General features: G+C 41.8%; 1 protein-coding gene across 1 annotated transcript; it reads left to right on the top strand.

Moving 5' to 3' along the window:
* Positions 1–2,432: 2,432 nt before the first annotated feature.
* On the top strand, positions 2,433–17,117 carry wu:fj16a03 (uncharacterized protein LOC335475 homolog). The gene is made up of 3 exons (XM_036126542.1): positions 2,433–2,568; positions 5,537–5,635; positions 16,946–17,117. Exons 1-3 carry the CDS (start codon positions 2,523–2,525, stop codon positions 17,029–17,031), a joined length of 231 nt encoding a protein of 76 aa, XP_035982435.1. The 5' UTR covers positions 2,433–2,522; the 3' UTR covers positions 17,032–17,117.
* Positions 17,118–19,281: the final 2,164 nt, after the last annotated feature.

Raw genomic sequence — 19,281 nt, 5'->3', positions numbered from 1 at the left:
GTTATTTTAGATATCCGAAAGTAAAATCCCACTACACATAAATGGGAAAAGTGATGTAATTTCTACTATAAATAATTATATTTAAGATATCTAAAGTTTCCACTTTAGATAGCAAGAATTCTGTTGGAGATATCTGAAATACACATTAAGTCAAGACTTTAGCACTGCAAAAAGGGAACTAAAAGTGAGTAAAACTTTCTTGAAATCAGTGTATTCTTCCTTGATTTGAGCAGCTAAATAAGACTATTTGCCAATGGAATGAGTATTCTTACCCCTAAAAGAAGGTTATTAGCTATTCTGCACTTGAAATAAGATGATGTAGATGAACTATTATTTTAAGTGCAAAAATCTTATTCGGTATTTGAGATGTCTGAAATTCATATTCAGTCAAGCTAATAAATGTTAAAACGGCCTGCCATACCCTGCACAGTACATGGCACATGGCCGACACCGGACCCAGCGGTAAATGTATGGGGGGAGGGGGGAGAGGGACGCATGCACCTCGACTAACAGCAGCTTAAGCAACCTATCCCGCTCTCAAGATAAAAGCATCTACTAAACAGGCAGCGCTGTGGCTACTCAACACAGTAGCTCTAGCTAGCACATAGCAAGCTGCTGCGTGGGGGCCATAGGTTCGCCCACTTTGCTTGCCTGTCTGAAAATATTTAGACATCTAACCTCACACCATTACAAACATTCCTCAACGTGAACAAAGTTAGTAAGCGTACAATTTATTGTAAATATCAACAGAATAGGCTAACAACATGACACCAATTATTTTCAACCTGTTTTATCTACTTACCGACAACTTCACCGCTGTTCCCTCTTGCTGGTAAAAAGCTGTCTGGCCTGGGGAGTGCCGAACAAGACTTCTTTGTCAGAAAGACGTCGTTGGTGTAGACACTTGTCAATCAAACATGTCTGACCAATAGAGAAGCACCCGCCCACCACGGTACGTTTGTTCCAAAATGATTCAATCGAAAAAATTTAAACTTCAAAACTTTTTGAGCTTCAAAAAAAAAAGTGATTCAAACGAAAAAATCTGAACTTCAAAACTTTTTTCACTTTAAAAAAAAAAAGATTCAATCAAAAAAAAATTGAACTTTAAAACTTTTTTCTCTTCAAAAAAAAAGTTATTTAATCAAAAAATGTTGAACTTCAAATTTTTTTTCTTCAAAAAAAAAAAAAACAACAACGAAAAAACACATTTTCTTCAATACCTTTTTATTGATGGGTAATTTTTTTTTGCATTTAATTTATGTATTTTTTTAATTGAAAATATTTTTTTTGATTGAAAAAACTTTTTTGGAATTGAATGATTAAGACACAAATGTCCTACCCATGTATACCCCAAACGCAAAAAAAGATTACTTCAATCAAAGAAAACATTTTCAATTAAAAAAAAGTGTTCAAATGCAATTTTTGGAGTCTCAAATATTTTATTTGCATTCAAAACTATTTTCTATGATTGAAAACGTTTATCTTTTGATTGAAGTGACTTTTTTTATTGATTCCCTTGTTTGTTTGTTTGAAGCAACTTATTTTTTGATTGAATGATAAAGACACAAATGTCCTACCCATTATATGGTCCAATCAAAAAACAATGCTACTTCAATTAAAAACATTGCTTCAAACAAAAAAAAAACGGACTTCTATCAAAGAAAACATTTTCAATCAAAGAAAATCAGTGTTCAAATGTATTTTTTTGAGTCTCAAATATATTTTTGGATTCAAATACTTTTTTTCTTTGATTGAAAAGTTTTTTTTTAATTGAAGTGAATTTTTTTTTAATTGAAAATATATTTTTTGATTGAAGCAACCTTTTTTTTGATTGAATAATAAAGACACAAATCTGCCTTCATACACTTGCTGCTATTGCACTTCTGGTTAGACCTAAACTGCATTTCGTTGCCTTGTACCTGTACCTGTGTAATGACAATAAAGTTTAATCTAATCTAATCTAAATTATCAGACAGCATGGGATTAATTTCCACTGTTATGCTGATGACACTCAGCTATATTTATCCATAAATCCTGATGAATCCAATCAATTACTTCGACTGCAGTCATGTCTTGATGACATCAAAAGCTGGATGACTTTAAATTTCCTGCATCTAAATTCTGACAAGACAGAAGTTGTAATCTTTGGACCAGAGTCCTCAAAAAATAAACTTCTTAATCAATCACTTAATCTGGATGGCATTAACTTGGCCTCTGGTAATAAAGTTAAAAATCTTGGTGTTGTTTTAAATCCCATATTAAACAGGTTTCCAGAGTGACTCATTAGAACCTTAGACCCAAAGAGAACCCTGACTCAGCAGAAATTTGGCCAACTGAATCCTGACTCAGCAAAAACAAACAAACACGCCTCTGATGTTGTTTGTGACCCAGAGTTCACGGGTTCAGGACAGTTTGTTCTCTGATCTTAATCTCTCTCCAGCAGAGGATAAATATTTGGCTTTCTGGCTGCCCAGAGCCCAGTTTGCTCTTCGTCAGCCTTTTGGACCCAAAGAACCAGAACCATGAAGGTGTGTCTGCTGCTGCTTCTGCTGCTGCCGCTCTGCTCCGGTAAGAAAACCTCTGCACCCACATCAGAACCACCGTTATTTGACTAGAACTGTGCACAACCAGCGCTGTCAGCATCATCAGAACCAACACAGAACTACGGGTTCCAGGAAGTGTTCAGACCCAAACCGTGGTTAGTTCTGGACCCTGGATGTTCTGCTGAAACTGTAACTGAATCTTTGCAGAGTTACATGCTTCCTTCCTGAAGTCTGTTAGAAAACAGGAAAGTAAGTTCTGAGGCCCGGTTCTGTAAATGGACCGTCATGTGATCTGCTTTAATGAAGGTCCAGTTCTGGTTACTCCGGCTGGCAGGAACCTGCAGGAGCTTCAGCAGATGCTGCTTCGCTTGTTAGGAAATTATGTTAGCGGGACGCTAACATAATTGTTAGCTATAATTGTTAGCTATAATTGTTAGCTAACGCTATCAGTTGCTTATTTGGCTCCGCTTACGGTAGCGCCACCACCAAGCTGTTCACGGAGGAGGAGTACAAAGGTTCTGATCCAAGGCTGAAAGTATTCACACCCCTACAGAGTCCCACAGAGACGCGTCTGCAAAGAGAACCTGAGTAAAAACAGAAAGCAGGTTAAAATGTTGGTTTAATTCACTGAAGGGAGAAAGATCCAAACCCCCCCCCCTTACCCTAATAATTCGTAGTTCCACCCTCTGCAGAACCGCTGCTATGAAATGTGTGATAACTGGAGATGATTGTGTTCCTGAAATGCTGTTCTGGACCAGAACGGGTCCCACTGCTCCCCCTAAGGACCCATTTAGTCTCATCAGTCCTCAGGAAGTCTCAAGATCATCAGAAGATGTTAGATATCTGCGAGGCGGGCCTCTGTGTTCTTTTGGGTCAGCAGTGGTTCTGGCTCCGCGGTTCCTGCAGAGCTGCAGGTGGTCTAGGGCCAGTTTCTCCACTGTTCTCTCCATGTGTGGATCACGGTTCTCCCTCTGGTTCTCCTGGAGCCCTGAGGCCTCAGGAGGCCGGAGTAAACCTTTCCAGCAGACAGAGTTAAGCTCAGAGATTTGTTGTTCTACTATTTCTGATGCTGTGTTGCTTTTTCAGCTCTTTGAGCCGTCAGAGGTTCTGTTTACCTCCTTATCTCTGGAGGCCTAGGCTTCTTAAATTAGCCTCAGCTCTATAAACAAATGTCATTTAATCATAATTCACCTTTTCCCTGGAGGTTCATGTGGAGCTTTCTCCCCTAATTAATGAAATCTGAGTTCTCTTTATCTGCTGTTAACATGTTTAGTGTTTGATGATCTGAAACATTCAATAGACAGAAAAGCTAAAATGTTGTCGACGCATCAGTTTACCTGTTTGCAGGAACACCTGGGGTCCGTTCTTCGTACGTTGCTTAAAACATCCAAGATCAAATGAGACATCCAAGATGATTTCATCCGGCTAATCATGATCTGGCTAATTGGGTTCTTCCAACACACCTGTTGTTTATGATTAGTATGGCTGGATTGAGTTATCTGAGATAACTGCGCGTTCATGCGTTTGTTTAAAAGGGGAAATGTATCGATAGTAGAAACATTGATCAGCAGCGCTGCTATTGGCTGCTCAGCAAAGAACGCCCACAGTTTTTCTCCCAGCAGAACACGAGCTTAAAGGTTATGCCGAATTTAAGTTATTAATTAAAACACCTAAAAATCTGTTAAAGCCAGGAGAGAGGGCTGGCAAAAAGCAGCAGACAAATTAATGCGTAAATACTGTCCATGGTAGATGTTTCTATCACATTCTACAGTATGAATTTTTGCATTTTAATAATTTCATATTAACTTTGTTCTTTTATGTCAGAGCCTCCACGGGACCCACCAGAACATGGGGACAAGTGAAAGTGAAATACAAGAATATTCTACAAAATGGTAGCCTTTAATTATTACGCTTTATTTTAAAAAGGCACTTGTTATGTCAAGAGATCCAAATTTCAGTGTAATTCTTTAGACACGGGAAGTAAAGAACACGTGCAAACTGGGAATTTTAACAAAAAAAATCTTTATCCATAAAAAATGAAAATCTTCCTTTTCCAAGTCATCCACAGTTTACACGGTAAAACTATATTGCTCCGTGTCTAGATAATCCAACCATAGTTTTTTCTAATACAATATACGGCTCGACAGGAAGCAAGCCTTTCAAAGTAAAACTAAACTTCACAATAAAATGGCCTGAACAAATCTTCTTACTGAATATGATAAAAATAAAAAGCAAACCATCATACAAATAACTTAAATATTTTCTATTTATGGCTCTAACACCACTTTTTCCTCTTTAAAAGCCACTGTTATATGATGTGTTTGTCTGTTTATGACAGCCACCAAGAAAAATCTCTCTACAATTACACTGTCGTGCTGCGCTAAAGGATCCTCTCTATTGCGCAATACGCGATTAATTCGAAAAAACTCTGCAAATTATTCTTGCACCTTCCGCAACAGGTTGCTGTCGTAAAAATGGACACGGCTACGGCAGACTTCCCATCTCCTCCGCTTATAAACCTGCCATCTAATCCTGTTTACATGAAATAAGCCTGCTCTGGAGCAGGCTTAAGCTGGCGCACATGTTGCTATGACAACAAGTGCAGGAAGTCTTTCGAAGGACCAAACGATCCAAGATCATGCCAAATCGTCAACAATCAAATCCTGCTAACTGAGTTAGCGACGTACGAAGAACGGACCCCTGGTGCTTCTGTAACGAGCAGGTGTGCTGCAGCTCATTCTGATTGGCTGTTGGTTAACAGGTGACCTCAGGGACTCGGGGGGGGTCAGGGGCCCTCAGGTGATAAAGTCAGCTGTTAGGGTTGGGTGAACATGAACAGCAGCTGGGGGGGGGGGGTCTTCCATGTTCCATAAGGCCTGTAGTGGTGAAACACAGACACTAGCTGTAAAGTCCAAACTCCCTCAGCGGTTCCGGGTCCAGCTGTGTCCTCAGCAGCTCTTAGGTTTCTTCTAAACTGTCTGTTTTTTCTGCAGCTCAAACATTTCACATCAGCTGCTATGGGAAAGATTTCCTGCTGGTAGACGACCTGCTGCAGTGTACGGGGAAGGTCCAGCAGGCCTGTTACACCAGAGGTGAGTCCTCCACACACCTGGACCTGCAGAGGTCCTCCTGCCTGGAGCTTCGTACCCAGACCTCTGTCTGCCTTCCTTCAAGCATCTTCTCCTTTGGTCCTAAAGCTGCAGGAAAGCTCAGGGAGTCCCAGATCACCCAGAGCAGCTCACAAATGTCCTTTATTGTCCCTCACAGGGAAGTTCAGATGCTGGGCAGCAGGTGAGAGGCAGATATGGGGTAAAAATATCTAAAAACAGAAAATAAGAACGAGAGACCACAGAAAGAGCAAATCTACAGCAATAGAAAATGCAGGAGGCGGTCCTGGCTCTACAGTCTAGCAGCAGAGCAGTCTGCCACTGTGCAGAGTGGGGGGGGGTTAGGGTTAGGGTCCCCCTGCAGGCCAGGAGACCTCAGCCTCCTCAGCAGGTAGATTCTGCTCTGACCCGTCGGTGGATAAACTCATGAGGAGGTCCGGTTCAGTCCTGGGAGCTGCTGCAGAGCTCCTTCAGGGACAGACGGCTGCATCCCAGATGCTCTGAGCAGCTTCCACAGCTCCTTCCTCCCGCTGCTGCTGGACTTCAGAACCTCTGCTGCTCCACTGAATCCATCATGATGATGGTTGATGGTTCTGATCCCATCAGGAACGCTTGACACCGTCTCAGGCGCTGATGTTCACTTCCACACGCCTGAGTGGCTGCTGTACCATCAGCATGTTGCTGATTGGCTCATATTGTAACGGCTGCTGTTTAATATTTCATCGTCTCACCTGACTGCCACATTACCAGTAACTGTGCAATACTTACTCTGGTACTTATTTCTACTTTTATCTGGCCTTTCTGATAAAGTTCCTTCTCTGTGGCTTTAGATCTAACTTTACACTGCTTTGGTTTGTCATTACTTTAAATTGTTGGTAACTCTGTTCAGGCCCAGAACGGCTAATTGGCCGGTCTGATATTTGGGCCACAGGGCCGTTGTTCTCTCTTTATTGGGTTCTGTTCAGTGTGACACCAGATTGGGTCACGTTGCTGCGCTGCTACCACCTCCAGCTTTAATTTCACACCCTGACGTGATGTCAGAGCTCTCGTTGGCGGAGAAAGCTGGAATTAAAGAGAAATGTCTCCGAACAGACGCTGCTAAATATGCAAACATGGCAGCTTTTTCTACATGAGCAGTTTGAAAGGTGAGGATGAAGCGGGTAAGAAAGGCGTTGACCTCTGCCTGGGATTATTAGCCATGTAGCCCTCAGAGTCAGAAGACACAGAACCAGGAAGGTCACACGTCCTGAGAGTATTTACAGCTTTACTGTGTGGCTCTCTGTCAGTTAAAGCCCCATAAACACCAACACTGTCCCTAAAAATATTCTAAATTTAACATTTTTCTTCATGAACCCAGACAGAGCACACACAGAGCTCATTTTTTTAGAGTTCATTGCAAGGAATGAGTTGTGGATGGTGAAACCAGAGTCAGTTACCGGACTGGAGTTGATGAGTGCAGGAGCAGGCTGACCGGAGGAAACTGGAGAACGCCGGATAGGAATCCGAGCAGAACCACGAGGAGAGTTCTAGAAGGTGCCGGGACTGCTGAGGAGCCGGAGGTGCAGCAGAGAAGGTTCTTTGGACGTGGGGCTGCAGAACGACCAGGACAGCAGCGGAGAGAGAGTCCATAGAACGAAGGGGCTGCAGTAGATCCAACAGTGAAACAGAGAGAGTTCTAGAAGGTGCCGGGGTCTGAGCACTGGGTTAGCAGGACATCCAGCAGTGCAGCAACGAGAGTACCGGACATGACAGGCGTGGTGGAAGTGAGGACTGAAGAGAAGACTGAGGGAGGCTTTTGTAGAGAGGCTGGCAGGTGGAGTGAGTTCTGACTGATTGCTGAGGGAGTGGAGAATCAGAATCAGAATCAAGTTTAATCGGCAAGTAGGTTTGCACTTACAAGGAATTTGACGTGGTATTGATGGTGCAGACAAAAAATACAATAAAATAAAAACGGTTCTGGCCCGGCTTGGTATACAGAAGCTCTATACACTCAGTAAACTGTGCGTTAATGTAACGCAGAAGCTTGTAAGTCCTGAATCGGGGAGAGAGGCAGGGTCAAAGGTCACAGGCGGCTCTTGGTCTTGTTCATAAGGCTGGTAGCAGATGGAAAAACTGTTGTTGTGGCGTGAGGTTCTGGTTCTGATGGAGCGCAGCCTGTTCTGGTTCTGGTCCTGATGGAGCGCAGCCTGTTCTGGTTCTGGTTCTGATGGAGCGCAGCCTGTTCTGGTTCTGGTCCTGATGGACTGCAGCCTGTTCTGGTCCTGATGGAGCGCAGCCTGTTCTGGTTCTGGTTCTGATGGAGCACAGCCTGTTCTGGTTCTGGTCCTGATGGAGCGCAGCCTGTTCTGGTTCTGATGGAGCGCAGCCTGTTCTGGTTCTGGTTCTGATGGAGCGCAGCCTGTTCTGGTTCTGATGGAGCACAGCCTGTTCTGGTTCTGGTTCTGATGGAGCGCAGCCTGTTCTGGTTCTGATGGAGCACAGCCTGTTGTGGTTCTGGTTCTGATGGAGCACAGCCTGTTCTGGTCCTGATGGAGCGCAGCCTGTTCTGGTTCTGGTTCTGATGGAGCGCAGCCTGTTCTGGTTCTGATGGAGCGCAGCCTGTTCTGGTTCTGGTTCTGATGGAGCGCAGCCTGTTCTGGTTCTGGTCCTGGTTCTGATGGAGCGCAGCCTGTTCTGGTTCTGATGGAGCGCAGCCTGTTCTGGTCCTGATGGAGCGCAGCCTGTTCTGGTTCTGGTCCTGATGGAGCGCAGCCTGTTCTGGTCCTGATGGAGCGCAGCCTGTTCTGGTTCTGGTCCTGATGGAGCGCAGCCTGTTCTGGTTCTGGTTCTGGAGACAGCTGATCAGTCGCAGTGCTTCAGGGTGGATGGAGAGACAGAGTCTGGTTTCAGCAGCTTTAGGGGGGTTCTGTCTTCTGAAGAGTTTGTTAACATCATTAAGAGTTTGTTCTGAAGGTGCTGGAAACAGCCAGACCAAACCACACCATGACAATATTAAAGGAGAAGTCCGGTCAAAATCAAAATTCAAACTGCTGAAAGTACTTTAAATATAAAATTATTACATACTGTTCAATAAATAATAAGCTTTTTTAATTAAGAGTCATTTTCATTTGAAGGCCCTTTTATGGGGGCGGCCATCTTGGTCAGGAACAGTTCTGCCTCCTCCCTGTTTGTGACGTCACTGTGCGGGATCAGCTGTAGAGCAAGTCCCAATGCCCTATCTGTCCCCTTAATAAATAAATATCCGTTTTCATGCTGAAATATTTTTTTAAACCCCTTAAAGATAGACATGGTATTAAGCAATTAAATTTAAAGTAATACTAATTTTACATTTTAGGGACATAAAAAGACAACAAATAAGCATTAAAATACGGTTTATAGGTTCGGTTCTGCAATGTTATAAGATGAATATAAAACTCATCTTTAGAACCAATCTCTGCTCTAAATGGTGATCTGCACCGCCTGATCTACTTTCAGCAGTTATCATCAGTTATTGCAGCATAAACTGAAGAAAATACAGGCAGAGCGGCTCCTTCTGAGTTTACTCTGCTGCTGTCAGGATGAGCTGCTGTCAGGATGAGCTGCTGTCAGGGTGAGCTGCTGTCAGGGTGAGCTGCTGTCAGGATGAGCTGCTGTCAGGATGAGCTGCTGTCAGGATGAGCTGCTGTCAGGATGAGCTGCAGCGTTATGAGGCGGAGGGATATTTCAGCGTCACTTAGTTTAGAGCCCAAACAATCGACTTCACTTTCAGAAACAAGCCCCAAAAAAACTGCAACCCACAGCTCATGAAGTTTACAAGTGACTTTAGAAAAAATAAGACCGTCGTATAAAATAAGTGAGCTTCGCAGCTAGTGTTGCACCGACGCCATTTTTTGGCCCCGATACCTGGCTGTGCAGTATTGGGCGATACCGATACCATCTGTTTGAAATTGATGTGTGTATATATGAAGAACTGCAGGCTACTTGGATGTAAAATAACTGCTATCATGGCTTTGTCAAGCTGCTACCTTTGTAAAGCAGGAAAACGACGAATACAAAGTGAATCCAGTAGAACTAGTGAGTGTCGGGAGAGAGAAGGCTGCGTTCAAGTGACATACAAACATCAGAATGGTATCGGTGCCTATTTATTGGTACTCACCGATACCGATACCACCATTTTAGTGCTGGATCAGAACCCCGCCCCATACTGGTATCAGTATCAGTGCAACACTATTCACAGCAGTGAGCATTCTTTCTAAGTGTATCGTATCCCTCCACCCCTCTGGTCAGGTAATCAAATTTACAGCAAATTCTACATTATAAAAAAGAAAAACCTACCAAGAAGTCTCGCTCTCATGTCATGTTCAAAACATTCTTCTTTGAAATGTTGGCTACAGACGACGTTAGAATGTCTGTAGAAGTTAGAGGGCAAATCCTCTCTCTTCAGGTAGGTATTCCAACAAAAGAACCCGGTGGATCATGAATGGGAAAAGTGGAAAAAACTAATGTTTTTTCCACTTTTACCCGATGTATTGTTACATCCAGCTGCCATGCACGTGATCATTGTTGCTTCAGCAATAGCTCTCTGAATTTCAGTGGTGAAGTCCTCTGGAAATCCGAAATAATTGTTGTTAATCGCAGCTGTGTAGAACGGCTCCTATTGATTTAGCTGGTAAAGCGTCACAGGATGTGATGTCAGGCGGCAATTGCTGCCCATATTTGGGCAGTAATGGCCGCCCCCATACACAGTGATCCAGATGACAATTTATGCTTTTATTTTCTTATTAACGCTAAATTCATTAAATAACCACAAACGTATTTGTTGTAGTTATAGCTAATGAGCCACTGATTTTTCCTTGTTGACTGAACTTCCCCTTTAAAGCTAAATTCCAAATAGGTTTCATCAGGACTCTGGTTACATGAAGAAGTCTGATTTATTTATTGGCAAACTGCACACAGTAACTGCACTTAATTATATTTTTGAATTTATTGATATTTATTGATGCTCTCAATGAACCAACAGTGGAGAAAATACAAAAAAATGACAATCCAGACATTACTGGATGTTTTAGGGTTTTCAGAAACCATTAGTTGGATTTTATCCAAATTTAAACCCAAATTATTATCACAATAAGGACATTTTCAAGTTAAAAATGAAACGATACGATAAAGGCCCAGCCTTATTTCTAAATGTGATTTATTGTCACATTGAGCCTGGTTCTGGTTCTGCTGGAGGTTCTCCTTCCTGTTAAAGGGGAGTTTTCCTCTCCACTGTCACTTCATGCATGCTCAGTATGAGGGATTGCTGCAAAGCCATCAACAATGTAGACGACTGTCCACTGTGGCTCTACGCTCTTTCAGGAGGAGTGAATGCTGCTTGGAGAGAATTTGAAGCATTCAACTGGTTCCCTTTTTGACCAATCTGTATAATCTGATTGAATTTGACTTTGTAAAGTGCCTTGAGATGACATGTTTCATGAACCAGCGCTATATAAATAAAACTGAATTGAATTGAATTGAAGCCGGCAGTGATGAAGGAAATGCTCCTGTTAGTCTGGAGGAAACAGCTGAGCATGAAAAACAAGTTTTTTTCTATTAGAACCGCTTTCTACACCACCACTATATTCAATTCAATTCAATTCAATTTTATTTATATAGCGCCAAATCATGAAACATGTCATCTCAAGGCACTTTACAAAGTCAAGTTCAATCATATTATACAGATTGGGTCAGATTATACAGATTGGTCAAAAATGTCCTATATAAGGAAACCAGTTGATTGCATCAAAGTCCCGACAAGCAGCATTCACTCCTGGGGAAGCGTAGAGCTACAGGAAGAGTCATCTGCATTGTGCATGGCTTTGCTGCAATCCCTCATACTGAGCAAGCATGAAGCGACAGTGGGAAGAAAAACCACCCATTAACGGGAAGGAAAGACCTCCGGCAGAACCGGGCTCAGTATGAACGGTCATCTGCCTCGACCGACTGGGGGTTACAGAAGACAGAACAGAGACACAACAAGAGAGACAAAAAAGCACAGAAGCACACATTGATCTAGTAATCTGTTCTACATTAGATGGAAGTAGCGGGTGAGCTGTCTTCTCTGGATGATGTCACAGTTAACAGAACGCCAGATCAGGTGTACCTACTATGAAGAAAAAGAGAGAGAGCAAAAGTTAAAAGCTGAAATGACGACAGTCATTTCAATGTAATACAATGCAAAACTGGAGAACAGTAGAAATCAGTAGAGTGAGAAAATTAGACCCTGATGTCCTCCAGCAGCCTAAGCCTATCACAGCACAACTATAGAGATAGCTCAGGGTATGAGCCACTCTAACTATAAGCTTTGTCAAAAAGGAAAGTTTTAACATTAGTCTTAAAAATAGATAGGGTGTCTGACTCACGGACCAAAACTGGGAGTTGGTTCCACAGGAGAGGAGCCTGATAGCTAAAGGATCTGCCTCCCATTCTACTTTTAGAGACTCTAGGAACCACCAGCAGACCTGCGGTCTGAGAGCGAAGTGCTCTGTTAGGAACATACGGGGTAATCAGAGCTCTGATATATGATGGAGCTTGATTATTAAGGGTTTTATACGTTAGAAGGAGAATTTTAAATTCTATTCTTGATTTAACAGGAAGCCAATGAAGGGAAGCTAAAACAGGAGAAATATGATCCCTCTTGTTGATTTTCATCAGAACTCTTGCCGCAGCATTTTGAATCAGCTGAAGACTTCGAACTGCATTTTGTGGACTTCCTGATAGTAAAGAATTACAATAGTCCAGCTTTGAAGTAACAAATGCATGGACCAGTTTTTCAGCATCACTCCTGGACAGAATGTTTCTAATTTTGGCGATATTCTTGAGGTGAAAAAGGAAACTCTGGAAACCTGTTTAATATGAGATTTAAATGACATGTCTTGGTCGAAAACAACACCAAGATTTTTAACTTTATTACCAGAGGCCAAGTTAATGCCATCCAGATTAAGGGATTGATTAAGAACTTTATTTTTTGAAGACTCTGGCCCAAAGATTACAACTTCTGTCTTGTCAGAATTTAAATGCAGGAAATTTAAAGTCATCCAGCTTTTGATGTCATCAAGACTTGACTGCAGTCGAAGTAACTGATTGGATTCATCAGGATTTATGGATAAATATAGCTGAGTGTCATCAGCATAACAGTGGAAATTAATCCCATGCTGTCTGATAATTTTGCCAATGGGAAGCATATATATAGTAAAGAGAATTGGTCCAAGGACTGAACCCTGTGGTACTCCACAGGTGACCCTAGAGTTTGAGGAAGATTTATTATTAACATGAACAAACTGGAATCTGTCCGACAGATAAGATTTAAACCAACCTAATGCTTTCCCTTAATCCCTACAGTATGCTCAAGTCTTTGTAGGAGAATATTGTGATCAACTGTATCAAATGCAGCACTGAGATCTAACAGGACAAGTATAGACACAAGTCCATTATCTGAGGCCATGAGAATATCATTAGTGACCTTCACCAGAGCTGTTTCAGTGCTATGATGAGCTCTGAAGCCTGACTGAAACTCCTCAAGTAGGTCATTACTTTGTAAATGTTCACATAGTTGATTAGCAACTACTTTCTCAAGAATTTCAGATAAGAAAAGAAGATTAGATATAGGTCTGTAATTTACTAACTCATCTTGATCAAGAGATGGTTTCTTAAGTAAAGGTTTAATAACAGCTACTTTAAAAGTCTGTGGTACATATCCATTTACCAAGGATAGATTAATCATGTCTAAAATAGGACCACTGATCAGAGGGAATACCTCCTTAAACAACTTGGTTGGGATTGGGTCTAACATACAGGTAGAAGGTTTAGATGAAGCTAAAATTTTAGATAGCTCAGAAAGCTCTACTGCTTTTAAACAGTTCAGACACTGCGCAGGTTCTAAGGATTCCTCCAATGCTGCCTCACTTACTGAGGATGAGGTAATCATGTTTGGGAGGATGCCAATTATTTTATTTTTAATGGAATCAATTTTATTTATGAAGAATCCCATAAAATCATTACTGCTAAGAGCTAAGGGAATGGATGGATCAACAGAGCTGTGGCTCTGGGTAAGTTTGGCAACTGTACTGAAGAGAAATCTAGGATTATTCTTATTCTCCTCAATTAATGATGAAAAATATGCTGCTCTAACTCTGCGAAGGGTCTTGTTATACAACAATAGACTGTTCTTCCAGATTAAGTAGGATTCCTCTTGGTGTGTAGAGCGCCATTTTCTCTCCAATTTCCTAACATTGTGCTTCAAGGAACGCAGCTCTGAATTAAACCAAGGAGCCAGCTTCCTGTGAATAATCCCCTTCTTTTTCAAGGGAGCTACATTGTCTAATGCAGAACGCAATGACGAAGTCATACCGTTTACAAAGACATCTATTTGTGAATTGGAAGAAACAACATTGCTGCCATCTACAGGGCATTTCTGCAATACGGAGGATATTAAAAAGGGGACAGACTCTTTAAGTTTTGATACAGCATTATCCGATAAAGATCTACTATAATGGAACCCTCTTTTGGGGGTGGAGAACTCAGTTAGATTAAACTCAAATGTTATTAAAAAATGATCAGATAGGACAGGGTTGTGAGGAAATACTGTTAATTCTTCACAATCAATGCCATATGTCAGCACAAGGTCTAAAGTATGGAGCCAAGAGTGCGTCGGTTTATGCACATTTTGAGCAAAACCAATTGAATCTAGGATAGTTTTAAAGGCTACACTAAGGTTATCACATTCTGTGTCAACATGGATGTTAAAATCACCCACTATAATAGCCTTATCAGTATTTAACACCAAATCAGATAAGAAATCTGACAACTCATCCAAAAACTGAGTGTAAGGGCCTGGTGGACGATACAAAACAACAAACAGAAGAGGTTTTATTGCTTTGCAGTTTGGATGAGGGAAACTGAGGGTTAAATGTTCAAAAGAACTGTAGTTATTAATTGGCCTGGGACTAATTAATAAATCAGACTGAAAGATGGTTGCCACTCCTCCTCCTCTTCCCACAGATCTGGGAATGTGGAAATTTGAATAATTGGAGGGAGTTGACTCATTTATACTAACGTAGTCCTCTTGTAGCCAGGTTTCTGTGAGACAAAACAAATCAATCTGTTTATCAGAAATCAATTCGTTAACTAACAAAGTCTTTGGAGGGAGAGACCTTATATTTAATAGACCACATTTAATTGTTTTATTTTTAGGTTCAAGGTGAACCGTATTGATTTTTATTAGGTTTTTATGATTTGTTCCTTTTAGATAAGTTTTTGATCTGTTAAGTTTTGGCCGTGGGAAAGACACCGTCTCAATAGGATAATGGATGGGTAACAGTACAGAAGCTGCAGAGAGGTGTGTTAAACTACGGCTCTGCTTCCTGGTCTGGACCCTGGATTCCTGGTCTGGCAGGAATCCAGGGTCCAGACCAGGAATCCAGGGTACACAAACTATATTAGTGACCCGTTCTTTATCTTTAAGCGTTAGACAGTAAATACACAAAGCCCACATGTGAAAGGGACAGGATGAAATATTATCTAAATCTGCTTTTCTTTTAATAATAATAATAATAATAATTAATAATAATAGGTTTGTCTTTCATATTTGTATTCATTGTACAAATTATTGGAACTTTATTGTATCTGGTAGAAGACGATGCACTTCTGTACTGGCTGTATCTACAATCAATTTTATTAGTCAACTGCAATTTGCATTACAATCGAAAATTCAGTTCCAGTACAACCGTCCATCACATACACTTAAACATTTTGGGGGAACGATTGACTGAGGCCTTGCGTTGCCAGGAACACAGCCAGTCGGCTGCTGCTAAAAAGCGCAGCCGTGAGGTGTGTTCCCCAAACTGCCCCAGACCCCGCTTTACACAGGGTCCCCAGGCGCTGCCCTTGAACTGTCGAAGGAAGAGCAACAACATGGGGGAAAGAGGGGAGGGAGAAAAAAAAGAGAGATGTTTGCCTATTTATGCTCTCACCTATAAAGAGACAAACAACCGACACAAAAAAACCTTCATAGCACAAAAGCACAAATAAACACAAGACAACATGTATGCAGAAGATAGACCTGTCACGTGTGCGTAATTCATCAGTTTTATGAGTATCAGTTATGCGTGTGTGTATGGGCGAAAGTGTTTTTCTCCGTGAACACTCTCCAGAGGCCATTGTCCTTGATGTTATCAGCCGGCCCACAGTTCAGAGAAGCATCCTCAGGTGTCAGCGGGGGAGGAGGGAGCGGGGGAGAGTTCTGAGCTCTACGCTATAACAATCCAGGAGTTGATAGGGAGGGAATCCAGATATGTTATTTGTTAAGAGACAAGCTGCACTGCCTTTTCTGTCAGCTTTAAGTCTTTTGTTGGCTCCACATAAATCCAATTTTCCAAATTATTGGGCTTTTTTGTGCTTCACTTCCAGATTTTATCCCATCTCCCCTTGAGTTCAACCACCAAAGTCAGTCTGCGTTCCAACACAGGCAGCTTTTCGGCTTCGCTCCATTCACCTGCCAGGTTTATCCGTTCACAGCCATAGTGAGCGCGTCATGCAGCCGGCAGCCTGATCAAGGCCAAATGGCTCCGACATCCGCTGTATTTGCCGATACTTCAAAAATCCACAAAAACCAATAAGTAGAGATCCCAGTATCCTTAATCCAATGTGAAAATTTCAAACGTCCAGGAATGACAAGGTCGAAAGACACACCGTTTTCCTCCAGGAATTTAGGGTGTATCCCACAAAATGAGTCAAATCAGGACCGGACGGGTCCCCCTTCTGTTGCCTACCCGTCGAAAAAAATGTATCAATAGTATTGAGAGAGCAGCTTACCAGATCCATGTTTTTCAGAGTTCGGTTGATATGAAGAAAGTGCTCAGAAGACAAGACATAGCAAAGCAAAGCAGGAGAGGGGGGGGGGGGGGGGGACAAGCTGCAGAGAGAGAAAAGACACGACCGACCTCGGAGAGAGACAGAGAAAGACCTGAATCTTATTCAGGATTATTATTTTTTGACATTTCATTGAAAATTCAAATCTAAAAAAAGTTGTTCAAAAACTAAAAGAGCATTAGTTAGTTATGAATCATAGTTTTAACTCGTGTGATTTGGGGACTTACTTAACTTAAAAAGGGCCCTAAAACAGACATTCCTCTGAGGCACCTCCAGACCCAAATAGAAGCGTCTCAAATCATTCAGCCCAAAATGTGATTTAGCAGAACCAGGTCCAAATGCAGGGATCAGCTTGGCCGTAGGGTTAGGGTCTGGTTCTGATGGTTCTGATGGCTTTTCTCTTTGCAGATAATGGAGAAAAAGGTTGCACACGGCTGGAGAACTGTTCTCGACGCGGTTGGACCTGCTGCTATACGGACCGATGCAACAGCTGAAACCTGGACGTTCAGCCAGAGTCCTGATGAGCATCTCAGAACCGTTTCATGTGTCTGGCACTAATAAACGATGGATGGACCAAAGAGCAGCGCGTGGTTTCTTTACAGCCACATTCACAACTGCTTTACCACAGAGACTTTATGCTTCCTTTTTCACATCTGTCTGAAGGGACTATTATTTTTTACCATTAAGGGGCGAGACCTGAAGCAAGGCAGCAGCTGCCAATCAGAATATGACCTTAATCTGTCCCGCACCAATACAGAAAGGTGGAATAATGAATTGTGTGTTGGTTCCTTGATGCCAGTGGAGGATTAAAGACGATCATCGTCATGCTTACATCAAATTATGCCACAGGATATTTTGAAACAGCTGGAATTATGATGCATCTTCTGAGATAAAGAGAGGCCAAAAATAAAAAAATAAAAGCTTCATAGAAAATCAAACGGTGGTTCCTGAAGGAAAATCTTCCAAACATTCAAGTCTAAATAAGATGAGAACTGTGACCCGCATGCCTAACGGATTACATGCGAGGAAGAGGGCAGTCCACCCTGACGTCCTACTGTTACGACCCGTCTAGGGTTGGCCAGATCGTAACAAATTAAAGGGTTGGTCCATCCTCTTCCCATCCCAAGCAGCTCACACATACGAAGCTGTACCTGTTAGGAAGTGATTTGTGTACAAAAGGAAAATAGTTCTAAAGTTATAACACAAGCGGAGCAAACGACTCCAGAGAGAGCTATGCGCCAAAAATAACAAACAAAAGGCAACTGTTTAAAAAATGAACCAACTTATCTACTGCAACGTAGACTGCAACAAATGACACTCACCTTACCTCCCTAAGTAAGAAAACAGGAGAAAACTTAAGTAACAGAAACGGCAGCTCACTCCTAAAAGCTCCAGAGTATACAGAGTGCTGACAGTGTGGCCGGTTGGGAAGAGCGGTCTTTAGATAAGAAGATTAGATATAGGTCTGTAGTTTACTAACTCATCTTGATCAAGAGCTGGTTTCTTAAGTAAAGGTTTAATAACAGCTACTTTAAAAGCCTGTGGTACATATCAATTTACCAAGGATAGATTAATCATGTCTAAAATAGGACCACTGATCAGAGGGAATACCTCCTTAAACAACTTGGTTGGGATTGGGTCTAACATACAGGTAGAAGGTTTAGATGAAGCTAAAATTTTAGATAGCTCAGAAAGCTCTACTGCTTCTAAACAGTTCAAATACTGCACACGTTCTAAAGATAATAATAATAATAATAATAATAATAATAATAATAATAATAATAGTAATAATATGAATAATAATACATTGTATTTGTAATGCACTTTACATTTAAGAAAAATCTCAAAGTGCTACATGTAAAATCATCATAGAAGGGTAAAATCAAAATGTAAAACTAAGCATCGCTTTAAAACACTTATGAATAAAATCAATAGCATAATTGTAAAATATTAAAAGTCATACGTCCTTCTAAAAAGAAATGTTTATAATCCTTTTTTAAAAGTCTGAATAGTCTGTGGTTCCCTCAGATGATCAGGGAGGGCATTCCATGTCCGAGGAGCAGATGAGACACGGTCGCCCATGGTGCTTAACTTAGTCTTGGGGAGGAGGAGGTGGTTTGAGTGTTTTGAGCGGCGGGATGGTGTTGTAGTGAGAGGGGTGAGCAGTTCCTTCAGGTATGGGGGGGGGGCATTTCCATAGATGCGCTGGTGGGTGAGAATTGAGATCTTGTATTCAACCCTTGTAGAAACAGGAAGCCAGTGAAGGGAGTGGAGAATGTGTGTGATGTGGTCGTAATTTCGGACTCTCATTAGGATCCTGAGATGAGGTCTCTTCTGTTCTCTCTCTCTTTGGAGACGGTCGTTTTTTCTCTCTGCTCCAGCTCTGCCCCCCCCTGCTCCTGCTATGTCTTGTATTTCTGAGCACTGTTTTCATATCACCCAAACTCTGAAAACTATGGATCTGGTCAGCTGGTCTCTCGATGCTATTGATTAAATTTTTTCGACGGGTAGGCAGAAAACAGGGGACACGTCCGGTCCTGATGGGACACATTTCGTGGGATACACCCTAGATTCCTGGAGGAAATGGAATACGGTGTGTTTTTTTATCTTTTCAGTTGAGGACGTGGAAGACGTATACATGTTTGGATTCATGATACTTGGATTTCTGCTAATTGGATTCCGTGGATTTTGATGTATGGGCAAATTCAGCGGATGTTGGTAGCAATTATGTCCTTGGTCAGGCA

This window comes from Fundulus heteroclitus, chromosome 22 (assembly GCF_011125445.2).
Source record: "Fundulus heteroclitus isolate FHET01 chromosome 22, MU-UCD_Fhet_4.1, whole genome shotgun sequence".
Classification (NCBI taxonomy): domain Eukaryota; kingdom Metazoa; phylum Chordata; class Actinopteri; order Cyprinodontiformes; family Fundulidae; genus Fundulus; species Fundulus heteroclitus.
Note: the sequence above shows the minus strand (reverse complement) of the source record. Positions and strands in the feature narration are given on the sequence as shown.